At 36.7% G+C, this 15,598-nt stretch overlaps 2 protein-coding genes across 2 annotated transcripts; one reads left to right on the top strand and one right to left on the bottom strand.

Moving 5' to 3' along the window:
- Nucleotides 1–55: 55 nt before the first annotated feature.
- On the bottom strand, nucleotides 56–3,655 carry smim7 (small integral membrane protein 7). Its single transcript, XM_079245415.1, has 5 exons — nucleotides 3,572–3,655; nucleotides 3,315–3,356; nucleotides 3,165–3,217; nucleotides 1,092–1,182; nucleotides 56–858 (listed from the first exon to the last, which is right to left on the bottom strand). The coding sequence occupies exons 1-5, from the start codon at nucleotides 3,595–3,597 to the stop codon at nucleotides 843–845; spliced, it is 228 nt and encodes a 75-aa protein (XP_079101541.1). The 5' UTR covers nucleotides 3,598–3,655; the 3' UTR covers nucleotides 56–842.
- Nucleotides 3,656–5,014: 1,359 nt separating this feature from the next.
- tmem38a (transmembrane protein 38A) lies at nucleotides 5,015–13,903 on the top strand. The gene is made up of 6 exons (XM_079245770.1): nucleotides 5,015–5,287; nucleotides 9,092–9,248; nucleotides 9,552–9,736; nucleotides 11,215–11,302; nucleotides 11,939–12,056; nucleotides 13,180–13,903. The coding sequence occupies exons 1-6, from the start codon at nucleotides 5,161–5,163 to the stop codon at nucleotides 13,381–13,383; spliced, it is 879 nt and encodes a 292-aa protein (XP_079101896.1). The 5' UTR covers nucleotides 5,015–5,160; the 3' UTR covers nucleotides 13,384–13,903.
- Nucleotides 13,904–15,598: the final 1,695 nt, after the last annotated feature.

Raw genomic sequence — 15,598 nt, 5'->3', positions numbered from 1 at the left:
TGGAGCCTATCCCAGCAATCATCAGGCCAGAAGCAGGGTACATCCTGACAGGTCATCGAGATGTACCCCTGTTCGCAGGGCCAACACATCTCATACCAATACACTAAAATTACTTCAGACCAATGAAACTAGTGAAATATCTGAAGGAATATTTTTTACGTTTGCCAGGTGTAGTTTGAAAAATGTTTTTGATCCATAGCAAGTAGGAAATTTACAAAACAATATGTAAATTTATATGTTGACAGTCCATTATCATACATAAGAAAAAATTTATTTTTAATTTTTTTTTTATTATGAATAACAGATTTACAATAGAGTGCATTTATATCAACATATAGCACATACGTCCCACAAGAGAGGAAAGCGTAATCTACCTCAAAAGAAACAGCACAGAACACATATTGGAGCTGATAAATAATTCAAGGCATTTGCCAAATTTTTCACTTGTGTTACGTCGTAGAGATTATGAAGGGACAAACATCGATGTGACGATCTTTAATCCAGCTGAAGTGATGGATGAGCATGCAAAAGGGAAAATTAAGGTTTTTTTCTAATAATGGTAGAATAACCAAGGTGACACGAGGGATACTAAAGCAGCTCATGCTCTGGAACAAATGCCAGAAAAATATAAAGAGGAAAGCTTAAACAAAAAAAAGAGGTAAAAGTGTATCAACTTCTTGGGTCCAAACAGCTGGGGAAAAAAAGTAAGGATTTTTTAAAAATATAACCAAAATAGAGCATAACTGCAATTAAGATGACCAAAAGAGCAGAAAAGTATGGTTAGAAGTTTGTAGCTTGAAAAGTGAACAACCCAGTGGGGGTCCACTCGTCGCACACTTTGATCATGATCCAAACAGTCTATAAAGAAAGAAGACATTCATCTGGTTAGAAAAGTTCAAAGCCCACTTTTACAAAAATTTCATAAAATAAATTAAATGACACTTCATCCCCAACCCCATCATCCTAATGTCACATAGGACCAAAGCTTAGTTTTTTTCAGAGTAATATCTTTGTGGAGCAGAGGAAGCTCGTGTGAGTGAAGCGCCGTCATCATCCTGTAAAGCAGCATGAAGTATAAAAGGGGTACTCACAAGATCATACAGAACATGATGAAGATATTCCACAGGGCGATGAAGATCCTAAAGTATCGCAGGCTGAGAAGAAATTCTCTGATGTTGTCACCTAAAAACAGCAAAGATGGAAATATTCAGAGAATTACCTTCTGCAAAAGTTACAGATACAGCAATACTAGGGGTGTGACGATATGCTTTTGTCCCGATTTGATTCGATTCCGATTTTTTGGGTGCCGATTCGATTTAAATTGCGATTCTCACAATTCTCCAATATCGCAGATTTTTGTAAATTAAAAACAAAAAAAAATGTATAAAACTTTTTTTTTGCTCGTCATTTTTTCTTCATTTCAATGAGGAAAAAACAACACAGTAGCTAGACCATCATTTTGCTGCTATATTGCCCAAGAACACAAGTAAAAAGTTTAAAACAGTAAAAATGACAAAAATTTTTATAGTGCATTAATTTTATTTAGAAAAAAAAAAAAAAAAAAAGAACAAAAAAATCCATTTTAAAATTGTGAAGAAAAAAAATCCCGATTTCCGATTTTTCGATTAGATTTTCCCACCCCTAAACAATACTAATAAAAAAACAAAACATTTTGAATATAAAACTAGAATGTTATATTAAAACATGTGCCTCGTCGAGTGTCCAGTTTGCTACTCTTGACCATCCAGGACACGGAGAAAGGTAACCTTGGGGTGTTAGAGGGTATTTGGTAGGGGTGGGAAAATCTAATCGGAAAATCTGGACTTTTTTCTTCGCAACTTTAAAATAGATTTTTTGCGAAAAAATCTATTCCCCCCCATATAAATAAGAATAATCCAAAATGAAAAAATATTTAAATTATTTTTATTGCTTTTATTGATCTTTTTACTTGTCTTTTTTGTCATTATAGCAGCAGAATGATGATCTGGCTACTGTGTTGTTTCCTAAGTGAAATCAAGAAAAATGGCACGCAAAAAAAGTTTTGTACATTTTTTTTTCCCTACAAAAAACAGCAATATCATATAATCACGAGAATAGCAATTTAAATCGAATCGGCACCCAAAAAAAATCGGAATCAAATCGGGACAAAAGCATTTCGTCACAGCCCTAGAATTTGTTATTGGTAGATCTTTGGTATCTGTGGGCTTGGTGGTGTCTCTGTTTTGGACTTACACCCTACTGATACAATCTGATCTCATTTGTATGATTTGAGAAAACTTAAAGCCAGGCAAAGCTAGGGCTGTAAATCCTATTCTTTGAGATCATCCAGAATAGGTTTTGCAGGGTCTACAGCTGTCCTGCTGGGGGAGTCCACTACTGCAAGAGGAGTGGTATTGCCACGTGGTGTTACTGGCCCACAACCTTTAGGTAGGTGTAAAGTGTGTGCTTATGAATACCAAGACAAAAGTTTCCCCAGGAGAACAGTACTGTAACAAGACAACCAAATTTCCTCTCTTGCTGCCATTAACAATTAAGTGTTTTAGCTGATCATTTTATAACTTACATAATATCTAAAAAGCATTTAAAGTGTTGAGAAATTAACCATTTCCCCCAAACAGCTTGCTGGGAAACATCAGTGCTTCAAGAAGGAAAAATTCATTAATACATTGTGGCTTTTCTGAACCCTTGCAAAGGAAAGTGTTTTATACAATCGTTAGGAAAACATGATTAAAAAGTTATCTTTAGTGGATGAAATTGTTAGTAAAATAAGTGTAAATCTTGGTATCCGTTTGGTTGATATAGACACTCCCTAATTACAAGCCCAGGTTTACCATTCAGTTCTGTTCCGTAATTATAGGGTAATTAATGTAATGACACTATATATTTTTCCCCATAGTAACATTTCATTGCAACTTCCGTACTTTGGCACAAACCACATACTCAGATGCAGTTGTTGATCCTAAAATAGTCCACAATCTAATTAGTTTGTACTTTTTTCTTGTTCCCCTTTTTATTTTATTTTATTTTATTTTTTATGTTGCAATCTTCAGTCTGTCTGCTGGAGAGGTTAGCCTTTTTAGAGACAATACCTTGTAAGACATATTTGTCACACTTAATGTCAATGAATCAATCAGACTTTTTTCAAAAGAAGATTTCTTTCACACCTGTTGTTGGCGCTCCGGAATCATCTCCAAATCCCTGCGTATCTTTCCTCTTTCTGCAAAACATCCAGTTTACTTTAATCAGTTCAGAGCTTTCAAACTTTACGTGTACATGCCTGAAAGGTTTAATAATAAGCCACCTTTCATACTCACAGCTTGAAATTCAGCACCGCCCCTGCATTCACCAGTAAAGTCCTAAAGGACAGAAATACTGATGCAGTTAATTGTTGTCATTTACATGATGAGCTAACTGTTAGCTGCTGCGCTGGCATTAGCACAAAGCTAGTTAGCATTTCCTGTCATACGCCGCAATCCTCTCACTAAAACAAGACACAACAACACAAACAAAACCACACAACTCACACAAGACACCTTGCTACGTAAAATTGGTCATAAAATGAATAAATCACCCGAATATTAACAGATCCCCGATCATCTTGTTCCCGTCACATCACAAGGGCTCTACTTCCGTGTTCTGGACGCAATCACAAATTTGACCAATCACATTCCAGTATGCTGACAACGACAACTGCGCTTTTTCACGCGTTTAATGGTCCCACAGTCCCACGCTGTTTGCGCTAAATATGGAAAATAGAAGTAAAAATAAAAATAAAATAAAAAATTAAATAAAAAATAAGAATGAAATAAAATAAAAAGGGGAACAAGAAACAAGTACAAATTAATTCAATTGTGGACTATTTTAGTATCAACAACTGCATCTGAGTATGTGGTTTGTGCCGAAGTAAACGGAAGTTGCAGTGAAATGTTACTATAAAAAAAAAGTGTCATTACATTAATTACCCTATAATTACGGAACAGAACTGAATGGTAAACCTGGGCTTATAATGAAAAAATTTCTATATCAACCAAACGGATACAAAGATGTACTTTAATTTACTACCTATTTTGTCCACTGAAGATAACTTTTTAATCGTGTTTTCCTTACGATTGTACAAAACACTTTCGTTTGCAAGGGTTCAGAAAAGCCACAATGTATTAATGAATTTGACCAACTCTTGCAAGTTTCAACAGTCAAATAAAATACTAAAAGAATATATTTGATACGCCTCTAGATAAACGAAACTGCACCGATGATCAATTAAAAATTAAAATAAAAAATATTCATTCTCTAGAGATAGCCTATAAACATGCAGGAGTTGCCTTTTGGTTTAACTCTACAAAACTACTACTGACCAATATCTTTTTGAGCAAAAAATAAAATCAAGCATTAAAACAACCATTTGGGAAAAATAAATTCCATAAGATGCTTGTCAATTTTATTTAGGCTTTTTTTTTTTTTGAGAGAAACTACCTTTTATTCGTATTGATTTAGCGCCCTCCTGTGGTGTCAGAAAGCAATGTTCTTTATATTATATCCTACATTTTAAAATATGCAACAGTAAAATAAATAGATAAAAAATAGATTTATTGCACCCTAAAAATACCCCAAACTGCGTTTCTCTTCATCTAATCGTGACTACAGCCTCGATCTCAACTGTACCATCTGCAAAACACTAAACGATGGGATTGGAGACGATCATCTGTCAGTCAGCCTAGAAGCAGGATATGATCCGGATTATGGCGTGTTTTTATAAACGGGTGTATTAATCTTTGCCCGTATTAAGCGGTGACACGAGTTTTATTATGTCTCCCAGCGTCATTAAACCTCTAGAAATGCGTTGTGGCCCACTTGAGAAGTGATTATGATCCAGACAGCAGGACAAGCCTTTTGTTTTTCTGTTCGATATTCAGGCAGCTGAAGCTCCTGTCGTCTGAAGCAGCTGGCGCGGAGCGCAGATGAGGATGAGGACGATGCTGCTGAGGCTGTGGACATGAATGGTATTAATAGGAGGGCTTGAGTGTCACAGGCTTTCACTGTTAAGACCGAGGGGCTTGGTGGAGAGTCGGTGGACATCGGGCTGGCGGGGGGCCTCTGATCCAGACTGCGCAGTTGGAATAAAAAGAAAAACACAGGGATTCTGCTCATCAAAAAGCCAACATGGATAACGTGCTGGCAGTTCTTAATTTGGGCGATTTTGCCCAGGCTTTCTCCAAAATGGGAATGTTTCCCGTGTTTGATCTTGCTTACTACATCGTGTCTATCCTCTACCTCAAATATGAGCCAGGTGAGTGTTTTCTGTTTGCTCTTAATCAATATTAGTTGTTGAATTAGCAATTTGTTACTTTATCGTATGATAAATATGATCTGAATCCACAACTTACTTGGTATATGCGCCACATTTAGCAGACATGTCTGAATTGAAGACAGAAATGTATAAAAAGTAGACTCTATCTAAACATAACATATTTAAAGACTTGTAATTTCACTTTAAACCATTAAAAACTTAGTGATAGTGATCAAAATATTTAAGCAACAATAATAAAACCACTATAACTGCTATGATACATTGCATTAAATTTTTGATTAAATACATTTGGTGGGACAGGGAGACCTTACATTGCCTGGACAGTTCTGCAAAGACTTTGTGTTGAACTTATCGTTATAGTTCCTTATCCTTTTAAAGCACAACCTGTTACATAAACTCTGACATTAGCTCTGCAGCTTTGTTCTCTTTCTGAGAGGTATTGTGAGTTGCAGCTGCAGACTGACCTCTTTTTGTTGGAAAACACCAGAGGAGATTAAACTTTTCAGATTTGGGTTGACAGTATCAAGATTTAACCCCTTTGAGCAACAGGGCCTGAAGGAGGATGAAACCTGAGAGCTCTGTGCATACCAGCAATAAATAGAAGAGCCTGAAATAGAGCGAGTCAGTGTGCCTCCATAGCCCCTCTGCTGCACTTCATTTAGGCCTCAGTGAGTTGTATTAGCTATAACACTAAGAGCTAAATTTAATTTAAAAGCACAACCTTATCATCAATGTATTTAGTCCAAGAATATGTTCAAAATTCACCTTCAAGAGAAGGAGCACTGGTTGCTTTATGTCATTCAAATTAAAACCTAAGTTGAGATATCACCAAGTGCGTAAAACAAATTATGGTCTCTATGGAGACTGACATGTTTGTTGTGCGTCTTTAAAAACATTTTATCTTAATTGATTTGTGTGTATTTGGAGGATGGAGCCAACACGTGATCATTGCCCAGGTTTTCCTCAGTCATGGTGCTCAGGTCTCTTTGCAGTTAACAGTATTTCCTCAAACTTGGTTTAGACTAATTATCTGGGGAGAGTTATTGAACGCTCTCTGTTTCGATTATTTATCTACAGTATATTTTAGTAGAAGTTAACCATGAGGGTCTGTATGTTTGACGTTAAAGTAAAACAGAATTTGAACTGTCTTTTGTGATGTGTGAGTGAAGGTTGAACTAACGTAACATGCTTTTCAGTGGTCAGAAGTTGGGTTAAAATGTAACACAGGCACCAGAAGAGCAAGCAGGTTTCCTCATCTTATGTGATAAATTTGAATTGTTTTATTTCCATGTAAACGGTTAAATAAATTAAATTCTTCACATTAACAGGCATGCTTGTATTCAAGTGAACACATGGATAAAGTTATTTTGCCTTAGAAAGTTTTAATGATGTTGATGCAGCTCTATGCTGGTCTCCAGGTCACCTTGGTGGGTATATTCCACTTAAAGAAACAAATCAAACTTGAGATAAGGTTTGTCTATAATTTATTCATGAGTGTTTTGAAGTTAGTGTCCTGTCCTTCAAGCTCAGGCTGCTGTAGCATGTGGCTTCCTCCATGACTGAAACTTTACCTCATTTTCATACCTGAAATTTGACAGTCAAATCCCTTGTGTTGACAACATTTACCAGTTAACTTTTAATTTCCTCCTTCATGCATGTGTCGGATTCAGAGGCTTCTAGTTCACGCTACATGCTCCAAGAGCGTATGAATGAATCCTCAGGTTGGAGACAGGAGAGGCGAGTGTAGGGTCAGAGGTCATGACAGGCCTGACAGTTGCAAGGCAGGAGGAGCACTTTAGCAGAATGTATTTATAGGCAGGATGACATTTCTCAGGATCATATTGCTCTCACACTAAGCGCCAGTCGCACCGCAAAACCCTCGCCCACCTGTTGTCGAAGATTTTTGCTCACGTCTTGATCTGCTGCTCTGTAACAATGTTAAAGCAACAGAAACTCCTTATTCACATCAAATATGTATCCAATTTTTAGTTACATTTTTAGTCACATTTATGAAATGTCTTAATGATGGTTTATGTGAAGACAAACCTCATATAAAACTGAAGCAAAACATCCAGAGTGCAAATAATAACAATGAAATTAAAAAAGAACTTCTTTCACACAAAATTCAGCCAAATGCAAAATAAGCATAATGAGAGACGTACGACTCAAAACAACCAGTTAGACCCACAATAAACTAGTTAATACATCACTGTATTTAACTAGATGTAATTTACCAAAAATAGACAATTAGTTGTTTAAAAAGAAATTAAATTACTAAAAGTAGATGGAACAAGCTCAGATGGGAAAAAAAAACAAAAAACAAAACAAAACAAAACAAACAAACAAAAAAAAACAAACCCAGAATTGGGCTAAAAATTCAGATGCAAAGAAACAAAAATGAGGCACAAACTTTTTAAAATGGACCCTAGAAAAAAGCACAAGTTTTGTGTGTTTTAACTCTTTCTGCAGGGATTGTGGGAGACCTTTTTCATCTGTCTTCACCCACTTTCATAATCCATGTTTATGGGAATAACAGGACTCAATTATATGGGAATAATTATGGGAATAACAGGAGTTTAAATAGCTAAACTGAGTTTCATCTTCTTAGCAGCAGCATGACAAAGTTCCCTTTTTTCAGAGTTTAGATTTAAAATACTTTACCCAAGTGTTTTCACTTTATGCTTTGTACTTTTACACAAAGCATGTGATCAGGCATTAAACCTCAAATTTAAACTAAATTAAAGACCAACATTCACATGGGATTTATTTGCACAAACCTATTTGCATCGTGAATATGTTCTATCCTTGAAACGGTTTGGTGGCAACATTTCTGAACTGTAATAAAAACCAAAACGGTTTGCAGATCATTTACTTTCTGTACTTATCTTATAATTCTGCATGTTGTACTGTGATTCTGCAATAATGATAAAAATCTTTGAGCTACCGGCTTGGCTTTGGAGACATCATGGACTTTAGTACAACCTGATTCAGGGAAAAAAAGGATTTGATGAACAATTTTAATGGATCCCAGCCTTTATTCTATGCCCTGGCACATTGTCAGTCAGAGTCACCTGCGTAAAACATACTGTTCCTAAAGATCTGCTCAAGTTTGCAACCTCTCAATGCTTATCTACTTTGAAATTAGTTTTTGATAAAAAAAAAAAAAAAAGAAAAAAAAAAAAGCATACTATCAGGGTGTGACCTGAAATGTTTGACTGGGTGGAGCTGAAGATACAGCTCATAGACCCACACAGAATCCACTGATAATAGGGCTTTAATGGTGCCAGTAGCAGTTGAGTCTTAAAAAGCTAAGAAGGATTACTAGAAATATATTTTTTCTGGCAAAACAATCAAACATTTGTGATTTGTCATAAAAAAGACGATAACCACAGTTTGGTCATGTCTGAGTAGAATAGGAAGGATTATGAAGCACCTTTTAAGACAACTGTTATTAATGTATTCATTTTTATCAGTGATTTATTATAACTGATATTTTACACATAGAAATTACACAAAGGGATAAAAAAAACTTTAGGCAACAGTTTTGAAAAAACAAAAAACACCACATCATTACAGGACCAATAAACAGTTTAATGTCTTTAATATTTGTCAAGTTCAGAATACATTATTTGAAAAACATGTAACAATTTCCCTTTTAGAACCTCTGCGACTTTGTGAGTTATTTAACTGAGAAATAAGCTGTCTGGTTATAACAGCTTCTGTTGTCCGGTGGTGCGTTTTGGCCATTTTTATGCCACTGACAGCGTGTCTGCTTTGTTCCAGGCTCAGTGGAGGTTTCTCGCAGAAGTCCTGTGGCCTCCTGGCTCTGCGCCATGCTCTATTGCTTTGGTAGTTACATCCTGGCAGACATCATGCTTGGAAGCAGCCCCATCGACTATTTCCAACACAACAGCCACATCCTGCTGGCCTCAGCTGTCTGGTGAGAAAATACCTGGAACGAGTCTGCTTGTGTGCCACAGGGACTCTTATCTTGCTCACATATGGATCAATGTGCTTTTAAAGCCCCTTTTATCATTTAATAAGTGTTTACTTTACTTATACTGAAAGGAAGCAGAAATCTCAGCTGCAGTGTCCACTACTGAGCCTTAAATTCATTCATCAAAGCTTATGATATATTGTGGTAAAAACAGGCCATCCTCCTCTCTAATCCTGCAGCTTTATTAAGGTGAAAACCAATTCATCACCGTTCACCACTTTTCTGCTTTACTGTCAACACAAACAGGTATCTCATCTTTTACTGCCCGCTGAACCTCTTCTACAAATGTGTGGCTTTCCTGCCTGTCAAGCTGGTGTTGGTCGCTCTGAAGGAGGTGGTCCGCACACGTAAGATCGCTGCAGGTGTTCACCATGCTCACCACGCCTACCACCATGGCTTCTTCATCATGGTGATTGTTGGATATGTCAAAGGTTGGTGCTGTTTGATTTTCTGCAGGTGTGAATGTCTTTATGATAAAACAACACATTAAAAACCCACTTATGACGCTTAAAACCAGCAAAACTCTCAAACATGAGTTGTGAAGATCTTCTGCTTGGTGATTTTCTAACTTACATTTGGAGGGCTTAAATTGGTTTTCATTTTATTAAAGCTGCAGAATAGTTTAAAGAAATCTCAAGGCTCAATCAAATAGCAGCTCTACAACTGTGAGGCCTGAATAAAAATGCTTTCAGATACTTGAATGAGAGACCTTTTGGAGATCCTTGCAGAAGTGCAGGCTGAAAATGGCCATGATTTTTTTTTTAAATGAAGTTAAAGAAGTCACAATTTAATTATCTAGTTATCTCAAACTACAACAAAGCATGCTGTGTTGTCATAATGAGTTAATGTGTGCCATTGCTGCACTTATTGGAGCAGAGGGAGTCAGTAAACTTCTCATCTAATCCTGCTATGAGGAGAAAATATCTGCACTATTTACACACTTTCAAGCTGGAATCAAACTGGTTAGGTGACCTCCCCATCACAGATCTGGATTAATTTTAGTCATGTGAATGTGCTACTATTGGAAACATTTGGTCCCAGCTGTGTTTTTATAACTATAATTGAGTCTCAGTTTATTTTTTGCTTGTATTAAAACTATTTTAAACAAACTAAGGGGCAAATCTGGCATCTGTTTGTGAAAATGCTTCGTACTCTACTTGCAGACAGTCTTGTAGTGTTGCTTGGTGGATCTGCAGTCCTTGCTTGCTGTGGATCTCTGTGCAGTGCTGACAGCTGCATTAAGTGATGAAGTGCAACACCATCAGCAAAGCAGCCAGATTTAAACATGAATGAGCTGCACATGTGCACGCCTGCAAGGTTGTATTACCACCAAGGCAAATGCCCCTTGAAAACTTTGACCTCAAATAGTCTGCACTAATTTGATTGAAAAAAACCCCCACTTGGAACTAGATTGCTAAGCATTCATCGGTTGCACGGACAATGTAAAGTACGAGCTATTTGTGCTCATAAACCCTCATCCTAAACTGCATTAATCATAAATAAAGAGTGGTGTCAGTTTATCTTGCTTTGGTATGTCACATACATGACAGGAAAAGTAAAGATTAGCTCCATGAGCAATGATAGTATTATAGTTCTAACTGCTAGTTAGTATGAACTTTTCAGGAACTAAAGTCTGTGAGATCAGTCAGGTCAGTGGATGTGAAGCAGCACAAATACTTTAAAGGACACTTTTCTTGAATTTCAAAGTTTGCGTACAAAGAAATGGTTCTAGATAATATGTTAAAAGCTTTCTCCTCATCTAGTCTCCTACTGTCCTGAATGTCATGGAGAGGCCCTGCAGGCATCCGGCCTGAAAACACTGAGAAGATAAAGCCAGATAAAAGCAGTGACACAAAACCTTTTTGTGTCCTAATTTTTTTTTCTTTCTTCTCTATTTTTATCCTTCTAGGATCCGGAGTGGCTCTTATTTCCAATTTTGAGCAGCTGCTGCGAGGTGTGTGGAGGCCCGAGACCAACGAGATCCTCAACATGTCATTGTAAGTTCGTGAGAGCACTACCTCCTGAAGCCTGTATTTATTTCAGATGGTGTGCTTAACTTTGTTTTCATAAGGCTTAAATGTGATTATGATAAAGTAGCATTCAGCACAGAACACAATCATGAGTTAAGTTTGTTGGAGCCACTTGTGCTGGAGTTCAAATAGTTGGCAGACTTGTGAAGTTTGATATCAAGCTCTGCAGTTATTCTAATTAGGTCTGATGTGTGTCAGGTGTGTTGCATCAGGGAAACTCCTAACACTTGCAGGACTGCAGCCCTTGAAGACCAGACCTGCCTTCCTCAGTGTAGAATTTGGCCCTTTGACAATATCGCCTCCCTGTGGCAGCATCTGAAATGACACTTTAGGAAATCCTGCCAGGAGATGCTCACTGTCAATACCAGGAGAAGCAGAAGAAAGAAAAAAGAAAAAAAAAGATACATGAGTATCAGTTTTAAGAATAAAAGCTTTACAGAGATGATTTTAGAAAATAGAAAAAATGTTTTGTTTTGGTTTTTTTTTTCTTTTTTTTTTTAATCTGCCAAACCTTTTGTCAAACAACCAATTAAAGTGAGAATATATTTAAAACACAGCAGCTTGTTGTATGTTTTACTGACAGTCTGTTTTTGGTCTTGACAGCCCGACCAAAGCCAGCTTGTACGGCGCCATCCTCTTCACCCTGCAGGAGGCTCACTGGCTGCCAGTGTCTAAGAGCACCCTCATCCTCATCGTCACCCTCTTCATGGCCACAAGCAAGGTAAAATCCTCAAAATCCTCATTGTGTGTCATGCTGCATGGGAAGGGATGAAGTTATACATCATTCCTGTTACCATCCAGACCACTGGCCACTTCATAGAGAATAAACACTCGAGCAAGTTAAAGCTTTAGCTATAAAAAAAAAAAAAAAAAGACAATCAGAGTCAAATAGCTTTAGAAAGCAGCACAGAAATAAACAATTGAAAAAAAAAAAGGTTGTGGCCATGAATTTGTAAATGAAGATGAATATAAATACGGAACTAATTATTTTTATCGTACTACTTCTGCAAACACATGCAGTGCATACATACTGCTAAATGTGGGTGAAAGTGCTCTAAGGTTTACTTTAATTTTGCTGAGTTGGTGTGAAATATCACAAATGTTTTGTAATGTACAGAAAATAGATTGGCAGTAAAAAGCAAAAGTGCATGCATTAATATCAAAGTGGCATTAAAGATTATGCAGGAGCCGGATTAGATGACTTACACCCATGTGAGAACATGTTGCTGTGCAGCGAGTGTCATCATTTCTTATGCTGTTTTGACCCTTTAAACTCCAGTTAGTTGGGGGTTTTCTGCTGCAGCATTAACTGATGACAACCAAAGGTAGTGGACTTATTATTTGGAGCTAATAAAAGATGAAACACACAGAAAAGACGGAGGCTATTAAAAGAAAGCATGCTTACAAAACATGAATTGAACTTTTACATGGACTGAGAAGCTTTTCAAAATTTAAAAACAGCTGCAGACAGGATCCAGGTTATTGTGTTAACATTATAAACAAACCTGATATTTACAGCCTTTTACCTTTTTTACAAAATAGTCTCCCATGCTGACATATTCCAAGTATTTAGGGAAGCCATGGTGGTGTTTATAATGCAGCGTATATATCGATTAATCAATCTGATGCTAATATTGGTTGGAAATACCTTTTAAAGGTATACAGGAACAAATTCTGGGTTAAAGGTAAATTTTCTTCTGAAGCACATTTTAATATAAAAGAAAATACACTGTGCTCTACATATGTTTTAACTTGACACCTCCATATATAGTAGCTTAAACTAACTGGGATGCATTTGTCACTGAGTTGCACCTTTCACTTACGGCATACATCTGTTTCCTCAGGTTGTGATGACCGCCCGACACTCTCATGGCTCTCCCTTCGCCCTCATTGAGTCCTGGGTTTGCCATATCCTCTTTGGCTCCCCTCTGGGTGGTGGTGAGGAGGACCACCATACTGCCACCGCTGTCGCCCCAGCCTCACCTCTCAAAACCAAGGAGGAGTTGAGTGAAGGTGCTCGCAAGAGGAAAGCCAAGAAAGCCGAATAGGACACCATGCTGCGCTGATTAAACTGCATCTGACTCGCCCTCATGTCGTCCACATGACGGGACTTCCTATTCTTTTCTAAGGAAAGGGGCAGTTTGATCTTTTGCCAAATGAGACCCTATCTATTGGAGCAATATGGTGCTTTTTGCATTTTACATAGCTCAAGGACTCTGTAAATACAAAAGCAAATGTTTCACACTTCAACCCAACCTGGACATTTTAAACCTATGTATTTATATATCTGTGAACATCTGCATCTGTGTGGTGATGCACCACCTGGAGCTGCAGCATTTACTTCACATCAGTAGTTGTGCTACCGACTGACGAGGTTTTCTTTTAGCCCAAAATATCTAATTTCTGTTGTTCATAAAAACCTATTTCAGTAAAGAAAGAAACAAATTAATCTGAGTCCCAATCAGAAATTCAAATGTGAATAAAGCTTTATGTGAACGAAGATTTCAGCTTTTTACACTGACATGAAACCAACTTCCTATCTTTGAATAAAACAAAGAGAAACACTGAGTCTTGGTGCTGTCTATGTCATTTTTATGGTGGCTGCTCTAGTGACAAACATAATTATCTGAATATCTGAAAACGATTACATTTTATGGTGTGATGCCCGATGAATTAAACCTTTTTATGATGAGTGCTGACGAAAGAAATATATTTATTTTAATCATGAATCATTATATATTTTTTCATGTCAAAGTCTTGTTTTAGGGAAATAAAGGGAAGTATCTGGCTGGATAGTACTTTGTTGTAATACCACCATAGAGGACTAGGGTCACCAAAGTGTGTAGGCAACCCCACAGTCCAACTGGAGAAGAAGAAGGAGCAGAAGACAAAATTCTTCTCCAAACTGTGAAGGTTGCAACAATGCTACACATGGACAGCACTTAGCGAGTTACGGAAATAATTTTGAAGCTATATTTATTGGTAAGTGTATTATTGCTACCATTAGCATAGTAGCTTTAGTGTTGTAAGTTTGGTCATGAAAGAACCAATAGGGCTAATAATAGTAGCCTGTGAAAGGTTTGTGCCTTGTTAAGATGTAGTTTTGCTGTTTTTTTTTTCTTACTTTATGTCAGATTTACTGACATTTGAAAGACTAAATAACAGAATTACCCCCTTTTTTTAAACCCTAATTTGAACATTTGTAATTTCATCCACACTTTCTGTAAGAAATAGAGACACCAGGTGAGAAAAGCAAAACATCTATTGAGCTAGTGTTTAAGTTGTTCATTTCTGGGTTAATGTAGAAACTTATTGATTTGATATAGTTGACCACAGAGGACGAGCTAAATCAGTGGTTGCACAGTTTTAATATTAAGAACAATACTGCCATTTATGTTTTGTTGAGGTAGTCATACTGAACATTAAATCTGTAATTCATTCATTCAAATTTAAACCTTTAATTTTTTTTTTTTTTTTTAAATTAGCATCTTCCCAAACCAGATTTTATGTGTATGGCTTCATTTCCAACATTTATATTTGACAGTTTTTCTACAGTAACAAAATCCCGAAAAGTTTATGAAATACACATGTAAATAGTGACTGGTGAGGGTGTCAGAAGTCTTCCGTTTGTCTGCTCATAATACAGCTCTGTTTTTTCTGCATTTCTAACATTCAACAAAAGGAGTGGATTCATGGAATGTGCTGGAACCTCAGTGCACAAAGACAAGAGCAGAAACAACTTTCGATAGTCTGTGATCTTTAAGCTCTCCACATTGGAAACCATTGAGCCACCATAAATACCAAATGGGTTCAGGAGTACTTTTGAAATCCATAAACACTGTTCTCATTAAAAAATGCAGCCTAAATTTGTATCACACATGGGTAAATTTGCCATCACGTATGAACAGGAATGCTGCAGGCGTATGGAGGTCCATCATACTGTATGTCTGAAGGTCCCACTGAAAGACATATGCTGTAATTTTGGTGAAGCAACAACCATTTGTAAGAGCAGCCTAATTTATCTGATGATGCAGTCATACATAAATGTATCTCATTAGTTTCCACCACATAAAACAAGAGAACAACAAATATGAAACTACTTAAAAGTTCTTTTAAAAAAAAAAAGAAAAAAAAAAAAGAAAAACAGTGTTCCCACAGACTTGATTAATGGCTCTTTTTTTAAAAAAAAATTTTTTTTTTTTTATCTTGAATCAGTTAAGCCTAAATTCCTTTTGTTAGAATAATTTTTTTTCATGTTTTTTC

This window comes from Telmatherina bonti, assembly GCF_933228915.1.
Source record: "Telmatherina bonti genome assembly, chromosome: 8".
Lineage (NCBI taxonomy): Eukaryota > Metazoa > Chordata > Actinopteri > Atheriniformes > Telmatherinidae > Telmatherina > Telmatherina bonti.
Note: the sequence above shows the minus strand (reverse complement) of the source record. Positions and strands in the feature narration are given on the sequence as shown.